General features: G+C 34.2%; 1 protein-coding gene across 1 annotated transcript; it reads right to left on the minus strand.

The window, feature by feature from the left end:
* Nucleotides 1-644: 644 nt before the first annotated feature.
* Nucleotides 645-1,911, minus strand: LOC137396626 (protein PIF-like). The gene is made up of 3 exons (XM_068082945.1): nucleotides 1,665-1,911; nucleotides 1,267-1,433; nucleotides 645-1,140 (listed from the first exon to the last, which is right to left on the minus strand). Exons 2-3 carry the CDS (start codon nucleotides 1,395-1,397, stop codon nucleotides 645-647), a joined length of 627 nt encoding a protein of 208 aa, XP_067939046.1. The 5' UTR covers nucleotides 1,398-1,433; nucleotides 1,665-1,911.
* Between the last annotated feature and the right edge of the window lie 14,784 nt (nucleotides 1,912-16,695).

Genomic DNA, 16,695 nt, shown 5'->3' on the forward strand with positions numbered 1-16,695 from the left:
GCAGGCTCATAAGCCAACTGCATTATGTGCATCATCTTTATTGAGAGTTGCATTCTCCACAAAGAAAATGCAACTCTCAATAATTGTAACGCAACATGTTAGGTAATGTAATCAAGTAAAGTACTAGACAAATGTAAAAATTTTAAACAAAAACTTTGCTGAAAGTTTTTTGTTTGTATGACCTCTGCATATGAAATATATTCAGATGGTTATATGCTAAAGTTATTTGTAGTGAAAAGGCATATGGATAATGTATGTGTGTGCTTAGGTGCGCATAGAGAGTAAAAATTTGTTGGCATGCATTAATTGTTAATAAGGAATACATTTTCAATTGTGCTGCAATCAATTTTTATTTATTAAATGAATAAGAAGGAAAAGAAAAGTAAGAAAAAAAGGTATATGAGAAAATATATATGAAATTTTCTCTAACTATCCTATTTATAACATTGTAATACACGCTCCATAATATAGGAACATCTCTACAAAACTATGAAACAACAAAGTTCATTGTCCTTTGAGCTAAGTCCTATGTCCTATGCTCATAAATAAACGTACGATTGGCATCAAAGAACCTAAGAACAATTGACTAAACTTGTGCAGTGTCATCAATGCCATCCTCGTCGCTGTAACTGTCGTCGTTGCCGCTATCGTTGTTGTTGCCGTCGTTGTTGCCGTTGTTCAATGTCATCATTGTCATCATTGTCCTTATTGTCATTGTTGTCGTCATTGTCATCATCGTCATTGTCGCCATAATCGCCATTGTTGTCATCGTCGTCATCGTCGTCATCGTCGTCATTGCCGTCATCGTCATCATCGTCATCGTCATCATCATCATCATTGCCGTCATCGTCGTCATCATCATCATCGTCGTCAATGTCGTCATCGTCGTCATCGTCGTCATCATCATCATCGTCATCATCGTCATCATCATCGTCATCATCATCATTGACGTCATCGTCGTCATCGTCGTCATCGTCGTCATCATCATCACTGCCGTCATCGTCGTCTTCGTCGTCATCGTCGTCATCGTCGTCATCGTCATCATCGTTATCATCATCGTCGTCATCATCGTCGTCATCGTCGTCATCATCATCATTGTCGTCATCGTCGTCATCGCCGTCATCATCATGCGGCATCTGCCTAAAATAGAAATACTTGTGAATTGTCACCGGCTTTAATAACCAGCATGATTCCAATAAAATAATGATAACATCTTGATATGAGGGAGTGTTGAAGCTAGTGTAAATATGATTATATCTAACTCACACTCTGCTTCTAATTGGTTGATTTTCACGAACTTCATCGTCGATGTAATGGTGATCATCCGTGTCTGTGCCTTGTTTTGGACCGGAGAACCAATTTCTGGAATAGGTTGTATTTGTGGTTGACGTTGTCATTGTAGTTCATCATCATTTTCATCATCATCATTGCCACTAGTATCATCATTATCATCACCATTATCATCATCGGCATCATCATTGTCACGATCATCATCATCGTCATAATTACCATCGTCATCATCATCATGAGGTATTTGCTTATAATAGAACTACAGGTGAATCTTCACTGGTTCTAATAACCAGCATGATTCTAATGAAATCATGATAGCATCTTAAAGAAAGGGAAGGTTTAAACTCATGTAAACTTGATTATATCTAACTCACACTCTGCTTCTAATTGGTTGATTTTCACGAACTTCATCGTCAACGTAATGGTGATCATCCGTGTCTACGCCTTGTTCTTGGACAGGAGAGCCAATTTCTGGAATAGGTTATAATTGTAGTAGTTCATCTTCTTCATCATCATCATCATTATCTTTATTATCATCATTATCATCGTCCTCATGATCATTGTCATGATCATGATCATCATCATCACCAGGATCATTCCTATCGTCATCCTCATCATCATCATGAGGTATCCACCAAAAATAGAAATACAGGTGAGTTGTCACGGGTTCTAATACCCAGCATAATTCCAATAAAATTGTGATAACATCATAAAGAAAGGAAATGTTTAAGCTAATGTAAACATGACCATATCTAACGCACACTCTGCTTCTATCATCATCATTGTCATGATCATCATCATCGTCATGATTATCATTGTCATCATTATCATCATCATCATCATCATCATCGTCATCATCATAAGACATCTGCCTAAAATAGAAAGACTGGTGAGTTGTCACTGGTTCCAATAATCAGCATGGTTGCAATAAAATTACGATAACAACTTAAACGAAGGGAAGGTTTAAGCTAATGTAAACATGATTATATCTAACTCACACTTCGTTTTTACTTGGTCGGTTTTTACGGACTTCCTTATCGACATAACGGTGATCATCGTCATCATTACCATCATCATTGTCCTCGTCATTATCATTGTCAACATTGTCATCATCATCATCATCGTAATCATCATCATCAGCGTCATAATTATCATAATCATCATCATCATCATAATTATCTCCATCATCATCGCTATTATCATTATCATCCTCATCATCATCATCATCATCATAGTCATCATCATTGTCATCATCATCATCATCATCGGCGTCATAATTATCATCATTATCGTCATCATAATGATCACCGTCATCATCGTCCTCATTATCATCTTCGCCATCGTAATGAAGCATCTGACTAAAATAGAAATACCGGTGAGTTGTTTCTGGTTCTAATAACCAGCATGATTTCAATAAAAATACAATAACATCTTGGAAGAAGGTAATGTTGAAACTGATGTAAACATGATTATCTCTAACAATATTTAATTTTATGCGAATTGAGTAAATGAGTTGGAACTATTTTATAGTGATGGCTTGATATTGTTCAATATAACACATTTGCTTGTCTTTTTATCACAATAATATGGTAAAGGCGTAGTTCCTTTTTTGTGTCAACTAATGCAATTATACTTTTTTTATTTGGCTAGTGTTTTTACTAACATGGTGCTGCCAACAATGCTGTCTTATTAATTGTAAACAACACAATGCATCAATCTTTACCTGGTCTATATAATACACAGAAAAGGTGAATCACTTTATTGCAATTTTAGCAGTCTTCTTTTTACTTAGCACGCCGAGCGATTAGCGCTGCTCCAGCTCATTCTTGTAAGACCAGCACATTATTGACAGATTTATAAATGCATTTTATTTTATGTGCTCAGTTAAACATACTAATTGACTAAAGATTCCCAAAAATCTAGAAAATATTTTTCCACTCTCTTACATGTTAAAAAACTAACTTTGATAAAATTTCGAAGATGCAAAAGTAATAGCTCTTTTTGATAAAAAAACAATTTGCTACGGCAAACATGTAAATGCAACAGTGAATTTTGGTTAATTCTATAAAATCATAGCGATAAAAAACTGTTTACCTTTATACACATTGCAGTTTAAGTTAATGTAACAAACCTGTTAAGACCCCAAAAATTTCCAAAAACTTCCAGGTTTGGATTTGTCTGATTGTTTTGTTCATTGGTTTTGTTGCTTTCAAGCTGGCAATTATTGCTACGTCTTATATGGTCATCACCATCAATAGCATCCTCATAACCATCAGTAACTCCAGCAGCACCAGTAAATTGTGGACATGGAGAAATGTCACCACTCTCTCTAGACATATCCTGTTTGTGTTCACCAGGCTCACTTGAATCACTTTGACTCTTATCTCTGTCAGTGCTATCGGAGTGATTTTTGCTGCCAGAAGTGCGCTGTTTTAGATGTTTCTGAAAAAGTTTAACATTTGATCACAAGTAGCATATTTCTATAGTTCTTAACTCACAAAGATGCTGTTGTATTTGCCAAGCTAATTTAAAGTACACAACATTCACCAATGTTTAGTTTTGGTCAAATATTTTAACCAAAGCAAAAGACTCGTTAAATCATTACCAAAAATAGTTACTCATATTTTTCTTTGATTTTCTATCACTTAAAAACTCCAACATAGTTTTAATCAGTTGTTCAGATCACAAAATATCAAGGAGTTCGTCCAGATTTGTTTTTTGAACTGTTACATGGCAATTCTGTAAAACAACGGCACCTGCTTAATGCTGTATTTTAGAATGTATTTATTTGTATATTAGTTTTTATGTAATTTGACATTGTTGGTATTACACAGTGATTCATGACTGCTGAAATGATCAGACTATGAGTGTGTTTTTCTCTTGTGTTAATTGTATGTTTGGTTTCTGCTGTTTTTTATTCATGCTGCTCATTGCTTCTTTTATCAGCTGATCCTAAATAAGCTCTACTGACTAATGTGTTGTATGTACCCAAACTCTCTTGCCGCCTATTCTCTGCCTAACAATTTTTAAAAAGCAAATACGGGGAGACTTGATTGCTGTGGCTGGCTCACATTTCAAAGCTGGTTCATTGCTATATATCAATGTTAACCACACAATAAGTTGTAGATTGTCATTGATATCAATGTTCATTCTATCACAAACCCATCCGAGTTTAAATTAGCAAAACGCCATGAAATAGCGGTCTTATACAATGAGGTCATGGAAATAATTAAATATTAGTCCTGCATCTGCTATCGCCAAATAAAATATGGATTGAGCAATCTGCAATGGCCTATAGTCCTTGCAAATCTCTACACAATGCACAAGTTGTTAATTTCTTTAAGGTAAAATTAATACACCGTGGTGGTTGTTAGCCTAGAAGAAATGAGTCGCTAGGTGTAAGTAACCAACATGCTGGGTGGCTAACATGTAGTTTCATGCAAAAGTGCTATGTAGAGTGCAATGAAGTCTCATCTGATTTTTCATGAGCCGCAAGAGAATGTTTGAAGAAAGAAAAGCTTTCTAAAAGTAACACAAATTTCAACTCAAATTATCTGTGCTATAACCTGTTTTTGCAGCGCATGAAAAATGCTAGTTACAAACAAAATTCTAGTATTTTGCAATACTTCAGAGAAACACAAGCTTTTGTAAAAATTATTTTAATTTTGTTATTATAACATAAACTAATCAAGCAAATGTTAAATGATTGCAGAAACATTTCTTTTCTTAGTAAACAGTTATGAGTGAATTACATTATTTTCTTTGGCTTACCTATGCTTTGACAGAAAAGTTTTTATTATTAAGCCTCGCGATGCAAGCATTTTTTTGATTTTCATTTAATTTGTCAGCAATGAGTGTTCAATAGGCTGGTTCTCAAAACCAGATAATGAATTAAAACCAAAAATATATTTTTTTGGCTTGCGGCAGGTAATTAATTGATAAATAAAAAGGTAAACTAAGAAAAATAAAAGTTTAGCATTCTAAGAACAAATTTAAGGGTTTGTAAATTTACATGTAGGTCAAATAGATTTTTAAGAGCAAAAAATCATAAAATAGTAATAAAAAGGTAAATACTGGTGTAAGGCTAGAGTTTGCTACACTTTTGAGCATAATGGTCATCAGACAAAAACCTTTCCTATGGTTGAATGTCCTTTTTGTCAAAAGTAAGGTTATTTATCTCATAATTGCAAAGGTATGAATAATGATGTGAGTGACAATAAAGAACTTGGAAATAGTAGATGTAGACAATGTGGTAGCCAAAGCAAAAGTTGTAAAAGGAAAGCAAGGAGAAATGATATTATTTGCTACAAGACCATATTTTGAGTAAATATAAAAGTTACAGCATTATTAGCAAGAACGTCGCCAGATGGAGGAGATTTGCACCAATGATGGAGCAGCTTGATGCGATTCATGTTCACAGCACCACTCTCCTAGCATGACTTTCGATACTATTCTATCTTATATGAAATTGCATTCTGGATGCATGAGAGACCTTACCAGGTTTCTTGGCCCCATGACAATATTGTACAGTCAATCAATGCTAAGCAGTCTATCAATTAAGAGAAACAACTGTCTCTACTTCAAGGTTCACTTCTGTATCCTGGATGCTACCTGGAATTCAACATCCGTTGTCCCTAAAACTTGTACCTAACACAAGTTTAGCTTGTAAAGCTCGGTACCCACACTCGACAACACTTGGTCATATCACAGACGCAACCTCCATGTCTCCCAAGTACAACGCGCAAGGTCTGAAAGCAACATGGAGAGCCTCAATCCTCTACGACTCTTTCATGGCTGTACAGCTGTAAAATGACCTCTTCATCAAACTAATTTGAATCTGACGAAAAGACATTATACAGAACCAGGAAAAAAAATTCTGTAACTACTCTACACAGTACTCCACTGGAAATTAAATGATGTGGTTCCGTCAGGCTGCCATCAGCAATTAAAAACCTTGTTTGCAAAATCATGTTGAAAAGATAGATGGAATTAAGTTGTCAACAACTTGATGCTCTCAACCTATGACCTATTATCTCGGCCATTTAGCAATGGATGTACTGAACACCTGTTTCATGCTCATTTGTGGGAGCCATGGTTTCACCTGAAGTTAAATATACACTAATTAATTTGGACTGTTGGACTTAAAGGAAAAAAGGAAGATGTGTGCGGGAAACTGACAAAAATCCTATAATAGAGTATACCTATCAAAAATCATATTTTGGTGCCAATAAAATTCTAGTAGCCAAACAGTGAAAATGGCTTTAGCCAAGATAGAAAAGCAAAGTTAAGCAACTGGTATGAACATGCCAGCATGTCAGAACTCATTGGGAACAGAAAAGCACTATATGATGATGAGAAGGAAAGCATGACAGCCGAAAAGATATATTACATCCTGTAAAGGTGCCGCATCTGAATTTATTGAAAGTCAATAAAATCTTGGAACTACAGAACAAATTAAAAAAAGGGCAATTACTGCATGATTGACAGACCAGAGCTCAGGTTGATGAGAATGTTACTCTCATCTTCAAAACCAGTAATGTGGCATGGTTGAAACTGTTCTATAAAAGGAAAAGGCAAGATGGCTATGGTTTTGATCAAAATACATGGTGTACATTTAATTTATTTTAACTCCTGAAGATGAAATGGTGCCACAGACCACAACACAGACACCAAAGACTACATTGCCACCGGGAGCAATGACTATGGTCGACATATTTCTTCACTCGTATACAAATGACCTGACTCTATAACTCATCACTGACATCCCTAATAACTCGAATCAACATCTCTACTGACCTCTCCACAAGTAGAGAAAGGACACGAGTCTGTCCAACAATCTTATCAAAATGTTAGCGACTCTGATAAAAAAGATTGAGCCAGTGGCCCAGACTTAGTAGGTAAATTCAAGCAGAGCCAGAAACACCACGAATGATTATGTGACTCAAACTACCAGATATTTGCATTAATTCTGAGGACTCGGCTTATGTTGAAAAGGAATAATGAAATAGAACACAACTCTTGTGAATGGCTGTCTCTCAAAAAGACTGAAGGATGATGCCAGATATCGTGAATACACGCTAGTTATACCGGAAAACGTAGGAAAGGCGATAGACATATTGATAGTGCACAACAGAGAAGAAACAGCAGACGTTCAGAGACCATTTATTATATTTTATTTTAGATTTAAATGAGTTAAGTTTAAAGTATCTAAAGTTTGTACAAGTTTGTAGCTGTTATAAATCTTAGTAGCGATTTTGCAAAGCTTTATCAAAAAACATGGTTCTTTTCGACATGTTTACAATGTACACCAATAAGATCGCTAGAAAATGAACTAGCCGAAGACAAAGGCGTATGTTACTGTCTTGATGCATACCACTGCTGAATGTTTATGAACATTCCAAACTATTAATTTTCTGACTAAATATTGGATAACACGTTGAAAGAACTGTTAACACCCTTGACCATAGCGCGTTCTTTTCAAGCTTGGTAGCAAAGCAGCAAAGTAGCTATATGAAGCTAGCTATTATATTTTTATTACGATAAATTTTTAACTCCTTGTTTAGCTTTAATTAGTCAAAAATATCTATCAATAACTATGCGTTTTCTCATATGTCCATGGGAGCTGAATGTTTTTAGACAATATGCAATTGTTAACTCATACCTTACTCAGGAAGTGGTGGCTGTTTGTTTTCCAGACATCATGCCAATAAACATAATGAGTCTTTGCAAAGTCCAAAGCCTGTTTGCAAAGTCCAAAGTTTGTTTTCGAAACATCCTTCCAATTAATAGAAAGATTCAAAACCTCGTCAGAGCCAACTTGATCAACCATCTTTGACCTGAGTGGTTAGAGACATATCGTTGTCATATGCTAAAGACAAAATCGATGTTAAAGCTAACAGATGCCTAGCAGACTGTATTGAGAAAGTATTGTCTAAAATAAAGTTTTTAATTGACATAAATACTTAATAAAATGCACAGAGTTTGATCCTCTTGTCTGGAAATTGTTTTATATTGTAATAAACAATGTAATTTTTTACCCGCTTTTACAAGATAAATTAGGACTTCATGTGATTTATTTTAGTATATTAAGTGTGCCAGAAGTTTTATAATTCTCTGAATAACCTTTCCCTCAACATGAATGAATGCACTCTCAACTTCATGAAACTATTTAGATTCAGAAATATGCTCTCACTAGCAAATATTATTTTTACTCTAACCTAAAATTGCTCTGATAATCTTGACTATCACAGATAAAACACCAGTAGAATGGAAAATAAAACCGTAAAAACTCCCTGTTATTCTGTTCAGACAAAAATTATAAATAAGATTTATCAAATCATTTTACACATTTAAACTGTTTATTCAGAAAGAAATGCATGTTTTTAATGGGTACAGTGGAGAGAACTGGCCTTGAGATAGTTGTCATTGACGCAATGTTAGCAACATTCAGCCATATTGAATATATCCTAGAGAGGATTAACTGCAGATTTAGTTCATATTAGTAATCGAGCAGTGATCAGTGTGCTTTGAGAAATTGTGCGTGCCGAATAACTATATGCAGAATTACCCTGCAATGCAGTGATGCGGCGGTTACCGCATCTGTACACAAAGCAGAACATCTAAGTTCGATTCGTGTGCAATGCGTTGCTTTTCCTAACCTCTAAGGGCGGCTTTAGACAGATAGATGGACACTGCTCTTATTATAGTAGTCATTGACTTTAAGTGACCATGTGATACGATAGTTTGCGTCCCTACCCACTAAGTGAAATTTAAGAGTCGAATTCTTATGTGAGGCACTTCTTTCTTCATTGTTCTCAGAACAGAAATACTACTTATTATAGTTTATATTCCTATAGAATAGCAAACTTTGGCCAAAAAAACAAATTATTCTAAATTAATTATTTCTACTGTTTTCTTAGAGATTATGAGATCACCCGACAACTCGTTCCTTTGTACATTTTGGCACCATTGCTTGAACCGTGTTAATCCGTTTACAATAATTACTACATTGTGCAGATTGCTAAACAAAGAAATTTCTACTTCTATCAAAGTAAAACAAAAGCCTTTCAGTACTCACTGAAAAGTTGATCAGATGTGATAGAATTAATGTCATCATGTCAACCAAATTTTAATAGTGACCCAGCAACTCTACACACTAAAATGGCTGTTTTCAAGAGCACCAATTATTTCAAGAGTTGTTCAAATGTTGCGAATGTATCACAAAATTAGTTAGTTGAGAATATAACAAGCAAATAACTAAGATATCCTTTGATTTTGGTCAAAGTCAGTTGCATATAAATTTTCGTTGAAATAAATTAATCCTCAATTGCTGCTTATTTAAACTTATTCCATATTAATTGTTAGAAAATCCTGCATTTAATGGTATAGGGTTTGTGGTGGCTATCAGCAAAATTAATGCAGTAAATCAGTGCTACCATTGACTGTCTCTTAAATATGAAGCAATCTCATAAAGGCTTGTGTACACTATTGCTCAAATCAACAATTAGCTGTGTGATGAACCAAAACGATGGGCTGCTATGACATCAGTTTGCAATTACGGCCAACGTAATCATCGCTAGCAACAATGCGATACGAATCTTCAACGTGTTGAACTTTGCCACCGATGATTGTAACTGTTAGCATCTTAGCTAGTTGTTTGTTGACCACATCAGATCCAATAGTGAAGATTGGTGTTAATTCATATTTGCAAACATGAAAAGCATTAAAAGATAACAAAAGGACCCGCGAAACCACTGATAACAAAAAGACTGAAAAGGATATCACCAATATAATTTCGCAATTTCTAATTTAGAAATTAGAATTTTGTTGTTAGTTAGCGATCACGTATATTAAATCACGTATAGTAGGTACACTTTATCGTTGGTGGTGACGGCAACACAGCTAATAGTTGTAGACCATCGCACCACAACACGTTAATTTGAGCGATAGGGCGCATGAGCCTTTACTTCTGACAGTCATCCAGTAAGTGCAGTAACGGAAGGTTTTGTACTGTTCAGACAGTGATTGCAAGCAATTTCAAAGCAAAAACAGAAAATGTAAGTTGTTATTGTTACCAGCTTAAACACTTAAAGACAAAATTTCAACCCTTGCTATTCATCTGTAACCAACTTTCAAAATTTGTAAAACTTATTTCCTGTAGTCAAAAAGCTTAACCGCCAGTTGCAAAAAGCAATATTTGCATATGATTAACTTTCGTAATCGTAAATAGAATATGAATTCTTTAACCTGTGTCAAAATAGTAATATAATAATACAGTGTATTAGTGATGTATAGATGTTAGGCAGTAAACTGGTTTTTATACATCTGAGGTCCTTCCATTCTTTCCATTGTGACTTTGGCTAAACATAACTTCATGACAAAACTTGATGGCGGTCCAAACGCCATTAACACTATATGTATTAACACTACAATTAAAAAATGGAAAACAATCTAATCTTATACAAATTCAATATATTCTTTGTTAGAAATGTTGTTTGCGCTACATGACCAGTGCCAAAATTGATTTTGATCTTTTATTTGCTCTCTTTTCAGCTTCTTAGCGTGAGAGCAGCCGTGGTCTAATTGGTCTATAATCTCTTAATCTGCAAACAAAAGGTTAAATTAAATTCTTAAAAAATGCCACCTGTTAAAAGGAAAAGTATCGACTAGTGACAACAACGTTCTCATACTCTCAATGTTCTGCTCGCATTATGCTTACATTTCGTACCATTCTTTGTGACTACATATACTTTGTAGATTATTCCCTTGTAACTGGAAACTGTGTCATTCAATAATACCTATCGCCAAAAAACTATGTCATATAGCGTTGGCCACACTCAATACAATTATTACTAAACAATGCCATATTTTTCTGAGGCTATGCCAAAGCCTTATTAATAGCGAGTAAAGTAAATAGTTTTCAATAAAGGGCCTGGGTCTTTTAGAAGTAGTAAAAGAACTTGCCGCAAACATAAGACTAATAGCTTATCTAAACTACTTTATGTGATGGTATAGTAAAGTATAAGCAACCCGGTGTTTCAGTTGCTTTATGTTTGACGTATCAATCAGATGCTAGCATGCCTTTTGTTGACTTACGGCTTGCTTGTAGTTGCAGAAAACAGTGGGACAGGGTTTGTTGTTGGAAGTTTTGCCACTAACATGTGCAACGGCAACTTCAAGCACTTTTAGACCCGTTGATTTATATTCAACTACAGAATTATGAAGTTATGTATGCAAAGATGCAAGTAATTTATACAGAATAGACGTAAACGCTTAAATATAATTTAAGCTATTCACAACTAGTAAAAACGTTTTGAAGTTCCAAAAAAGTTTAACCACAATTTGATTTTGTGCTTTTTAGCTTGCATATCAGGTTCTATATCACAGAAAAATATAAATTATAAAAAGCCAGCTTTAATCAGCTATTCATGTTATTAATACTCAATACTACGGTCAAATACTCGAGTGTTTTTGGCTTACTTGAGGCTTACTTACAGTGGTGGAAAAGTACAGACAAATAATTTTTTTTAAAGTTTCACCACAATTATGTACTCAACCAACATCGAAAACTTTCACATGCATTAATGGTTCGCCATTCACTATTAATGTTGCCACTAATTGCTTTGTTGCTATAATAGCAACAATAACAACTAATGACAACATTAATGGTGAATGGCAAACCATTTTTAATAGGTTATTGCAATAATTTCATTTCAAGGAGATACTTGAGATGATTTACTGCTTTTAAAACTACTTATTTGTCATATGAAAATCTTAACAAGAAAAACATTTGGTGAGATAAATAAAATAAATGGTATGAAATAAAACGTTTCAAATACCTTTCTTTGTTAAAAGGCTAGATATTAGTTGGATCATTTTTAAAAGATATTGTGATAATAATAATGTAAATAATGCTATTAATAGTAATCAATAGTGATAGATGAAACAGCACATCTCAACAGGGTAGAAAACCTTACTCTATTGAAATATGCAAGAGTGTTATAGAAAGTACCAGATATCTGAGAGAAGAGGAACCTTACAGGAAACCAGTTTACTACCAGACAATAAACTGAGAATAATTCCATGACCAAACACGAGTGAAGCAATTGTTTGGAAGCTTTATGATAAATGCATATGCGCACACATCTCCTAAAAATTTATCCGTCAACGGCCATTACCAAACCCTTGTACCAACAATATCCATCAAAAAATTTAACTATTTTTGTGTAGAGCCGTTTAAGTATAATAATGATACAAAACACATATAAAGATATTAAAATATATTACCAAGTCTTTGAAAAGTTGACGCAATATCCTAAAACCAGCCCATCTGATCGGATTATACATAAATAGACAGACTAGTTTGGCCTAAAATTGACTAAAAACTTGACAAGCCTTTTTTAATCAAAATTAAGACCGGCCAACGAAACACCGATGAGGACGTGCGAGAGATAGTAGAACTATTAAGCCGTGCGCATTTCACAAGAAAGCGTGCGCATTTCACCAGTCTATGGCATTGTCCAATTGCTGAAGGTTTTTGTAATAAACGTAGAAGTACTGAAAGATAATCGTTTATTTTTTTGCCATTTCTACCGGACTCTGACATTTTGGACACTCACAATGAGCACTTTGGTATTCCAACTGATGTCCAAAGCAGTGAAAGTAAAGAAAATGGCGATAATATTTTTTTAAGGATTCTTATAAGATTATTACAATATATTATTGTAAGAATAATTATTTGATTTTATTAGATTATTATAAGATTTATTTGTAAGAATAATCATTTGAATTTAAAAGATCAAAGTATAAAGTGATCGATGGTGTCAAATATTTCAGCAGAACAACTATATGGGGGATGATGTTTTGCTAACCGCACCTGCTCAAATTATTATAGCAATAGCGTCATTGGTAATCAGAAGGATAAAGAGAACAGGCCTAAATTACCTAGAAGAGTTTGGGTATCTACTCTCTTTGTTAACAGGTACTCGATTTTGGGGTAATATTATTTCTGATTTACAGTCTCATCTTGCGTCAGAGTAAAATGAACTTTTACTAAAAACTTTAGAATAAGTGTAGTGCTTTGGAGCATTACTTCATGTTGTTTCTTTTAGTATTATTTGATGTGAGACAACTTCTACAGCAGAGATTTACTGTGAAAAATGATTTGATTTGTTATTAAAAAAGCTAGTTTTAAAATAATCCACTGATCAGGCATAGGCTGATAAATATATCTTTAGAAAAAATAGCGGCCAGAATCATTTGCTCCTTCAACCCAAGGCAATCCTTGGCCATTAGGCCAAATTGTCCAAACAATCAGCTTGAAATCGGCTGTGTGGGAAACGCAGTTTGCGAATGCAATTCGTCTTAGCTAATATTTCAAGCAGCATTGTGGAACTGTAGCTGCAGAACTGAGCTCAAGCTGCTCTCATCAGGACTGTTTTACCATTGGCTTGGCATCAACCTGGATAATAAAACTAGTCAAGAACTTCCAAAGTTGTAGGAAAACTCCAGATTGTAAAACCAGGGATACTTATAGCTCTGAAGTGCTTTATCTTAACAATATTTAACTGTGTTTTTATATCTTGTAAAATTTACAGTATCAAAAATGTCATATTTTCAAAATTTAGTATAATATGACTTCTCACGATGAAAACAAATTTGTGCTACAACCCTTTACTCCTTTTAGTAGACAAGGCTTGGGGTATATAAACATATCTTACCTCTTTTCCCCACAAGTACTGAGTATACAGTTAAACATTGACAAGACAGTGTAGCTTAACTTAATGTAAGTTTAATGGTTGGTGAGTATTTAAAAAAATTTCTCAGCATACTGCTTTGGTTATTGTAAAAACAGCAGTACCTGTCTCTATGACAAAAACCTCAGAGTGATTAATAACCTTGGTCATCTAATTTTTTTGTAATTGGAACAACATGATGACTGAATTCCTAATAAGCTCCAAATACACAGACCTGATGACTGGAGGTATTTTTGATACTTCTGTTTTATAGTAACACTACTTAAAGTAGTCTTGCAAGTAGATAGTTTTTATGAACTGTAGAGTTGCCTGATAACAAAGTAAGACAATGAAAATGTCGCTTGGCTGTTGTTTACCTAATAATTAAATACAAGGATAATGCTTACTTTTGCCTAAAGCTTTTGATTGACACAGTTGTAAGCAAACATCTGCGTGATGCCTAAAATACGAATGCTACAATAGCATCAGTTTCAATTTTCACTAGCTATTGGTTGTACCAAATAATTTGAGTGCTTGTAGTTCATAAGGTATGGAGTAGCTCTTGTTTAGCAAATAGTGCTCTGACATGCGATCAGAAGGTCAATTTTTTGAAATGCAGCAGGTCCATGAGTGGCTTTAAAAAGGACATTCAACCACAATTCTTCCTGTGCTAAATCCAATAAACAAATGGCAGCAATAAACTTTGCATTAGGCTGCAAAACTTGCAATGACAACCCCTAAAGAGAAAAATTCAAAATGAGAGGTTTTTCTTGCAATAGTTCATTAGTTGCCGAGCAATGTTTTTTTTCTCTCGAGCTTTAAGAAATGTATTGACTGTTATAGGAATATCGTTCGTGTGAACAAAAGTATGACCATATCAATCATCACTAGTTTTGAACACAACTTTATTTAATCTCTTGCTTTTGTAAAATAAACACTTAATCAACGGCTTTGTAAATAAGATATGCCAAAGTTCTTTATTCATGAGCAATTTGAGTATCAGCAGTATGCCCTTTAATAACCATTGACATATGTAGCCACTAAATTAGGCAGAATAGTTGGTAATTCTTTTTAAATAGACACAATCACCTTTTATGACATAACCCATTAACTTTTTTTTGTATATGTTTATTCAAACTTGGGGATTTCTTAATTTGTATATAAAGGATTTTTTTTCAGCAAATAAGAAAATGCTCTTACCGTTTTATGCTGATCATAAAAAGCCAAATTAAAATATTTTGTGGCAGGTTACACAGCCAGGATTTTCAAACACAGGTAACTACTAAACTACAGAAAATATCTCTTGAAAGATCTTAAATAACTGCTGTTTAAGAATTGTATTATTGTGCATCTGATTGCACTACAGCTGATGAATTTTTCAAAGGATCGCTAGAATATACAGTTTGTTTTGTGTGGAACACTAGAACTAGACCCACAAATGACAGAGAAAAAGCAAACGCTAAAATTCACTGTACATACATAGATTGATTGTCAATTTATTGCTAGTAAAGCACTGGTGCTTGCAAAGAAGTTTTCATTTGCTTACACAGTGCAGAAAGTGTCCTTGACACTAACAAGATGAGGAGTCCTCTGAAGCTGGCCCTCCTTGGCCTTTTGCTCATCATCATGAATGAACAACGAGCATACAAAGAAAGAATTTAGCCTTTTTGCTTTTGCTTCACTGTTATAAAAGGTGTGACCAGCCTGCCTTTCATCAGCCGATTTAGTATTAAATATTGATATAAACAAATATTTGAGTAAAATTCGCCAAAAAGTATCTTTTATTTTCGAGCAAATGTGAATGTTTTGTTATGTTTGATAAGATCTGACTGCCAGGAAATTTAAAAATTAAATTCGATAACACTTGACTGCAGTTAAAGGGTATTGAAGATCTTAGTATTAAATATGAGCTTGAACAAAAATTTTAGTAAGACTCAACGGAAAGAGTCTCTCTTTTTCTAATTCATGCAAGTATTTCTGATGTTTGGCGTGATCTGACAGGTAGAATGTTTAAAGATATAAAGAGATATAACTTGATTGCGGGGAAAAGCTCAGAAAAAAGTGCATTTCACTGCCTGCATGACTGCCTGTCTCTCTCCTAATTCATATCAATTATTGAGTTCAAGTTGCAGCTTTTTGTATCTCTCTTCTACCGGTCTGACATTTTTTCTGGTTTTTCTTTTGTCTTACTTTCTAAGCATTCTGTCAACCATTTAAAATGAACAAACAGATCTAATTTAATCATTGGCAACTATAAAAATTTATTGCGATTACGATGCATTTTCCATCCTGGCATCAATGGGTACTTATTAACTGTTTCTATAAAATTATGTAATGCAATTATTATTATTGGATAGTGTATGGCTGAAATATATTTACTACTGCTAGTGCATTGCTAATGAAACTACCCAGACATTCAGACACCATTTTTTGCAATCAAATACAGTTCTAGTGTGAGCATTAGTGAGTACCTTTTAATGTGCAGTTATGATTTTTCTAAAGGTCACGACCCTGTGATGTATACTGATCCGTTTGTGTCTTTTCAATTAATTATGACATGTTCACCTCTTACGTAGATTAAGAGGTAAAAAAACCTTGTGTTATAGGCTTAACCAAGCTTATAACACAGGGTTTGTTAACCTCTTCTACATTGAAGAGGTTAAAAAGCTCT

This window comes from Watersipora subatra, chromosome 5, assembly GCF_963576615.1.
Source record: "Watersipora subatra chromosome 5, tzWatSuba1.1, whole genome shotgun sequence".
Taxonomy (NCBI): Eukaryota; Metazoa; Bryozoa; class Gymnolaemata; order Cheilostomatida; family Watersiporidae; genus Watersipora; species Watersipora subatra.

Coding starts and splice junctions, on each gene's coding strand:
- LOC137396626 (XM_068082945.1), bottom strand. CDS start 1,397: ATGACAACGTCAACCACAAATACAACCTATTCCAGAAATTGGTTCTCC. Junction 1,141..1,266: donor CAACCAATTAGAAGCAGAGT/GTGAGTTAGATA, acceptor TTTCTATTTTAG/GCAGATGCCGCATGATGATG.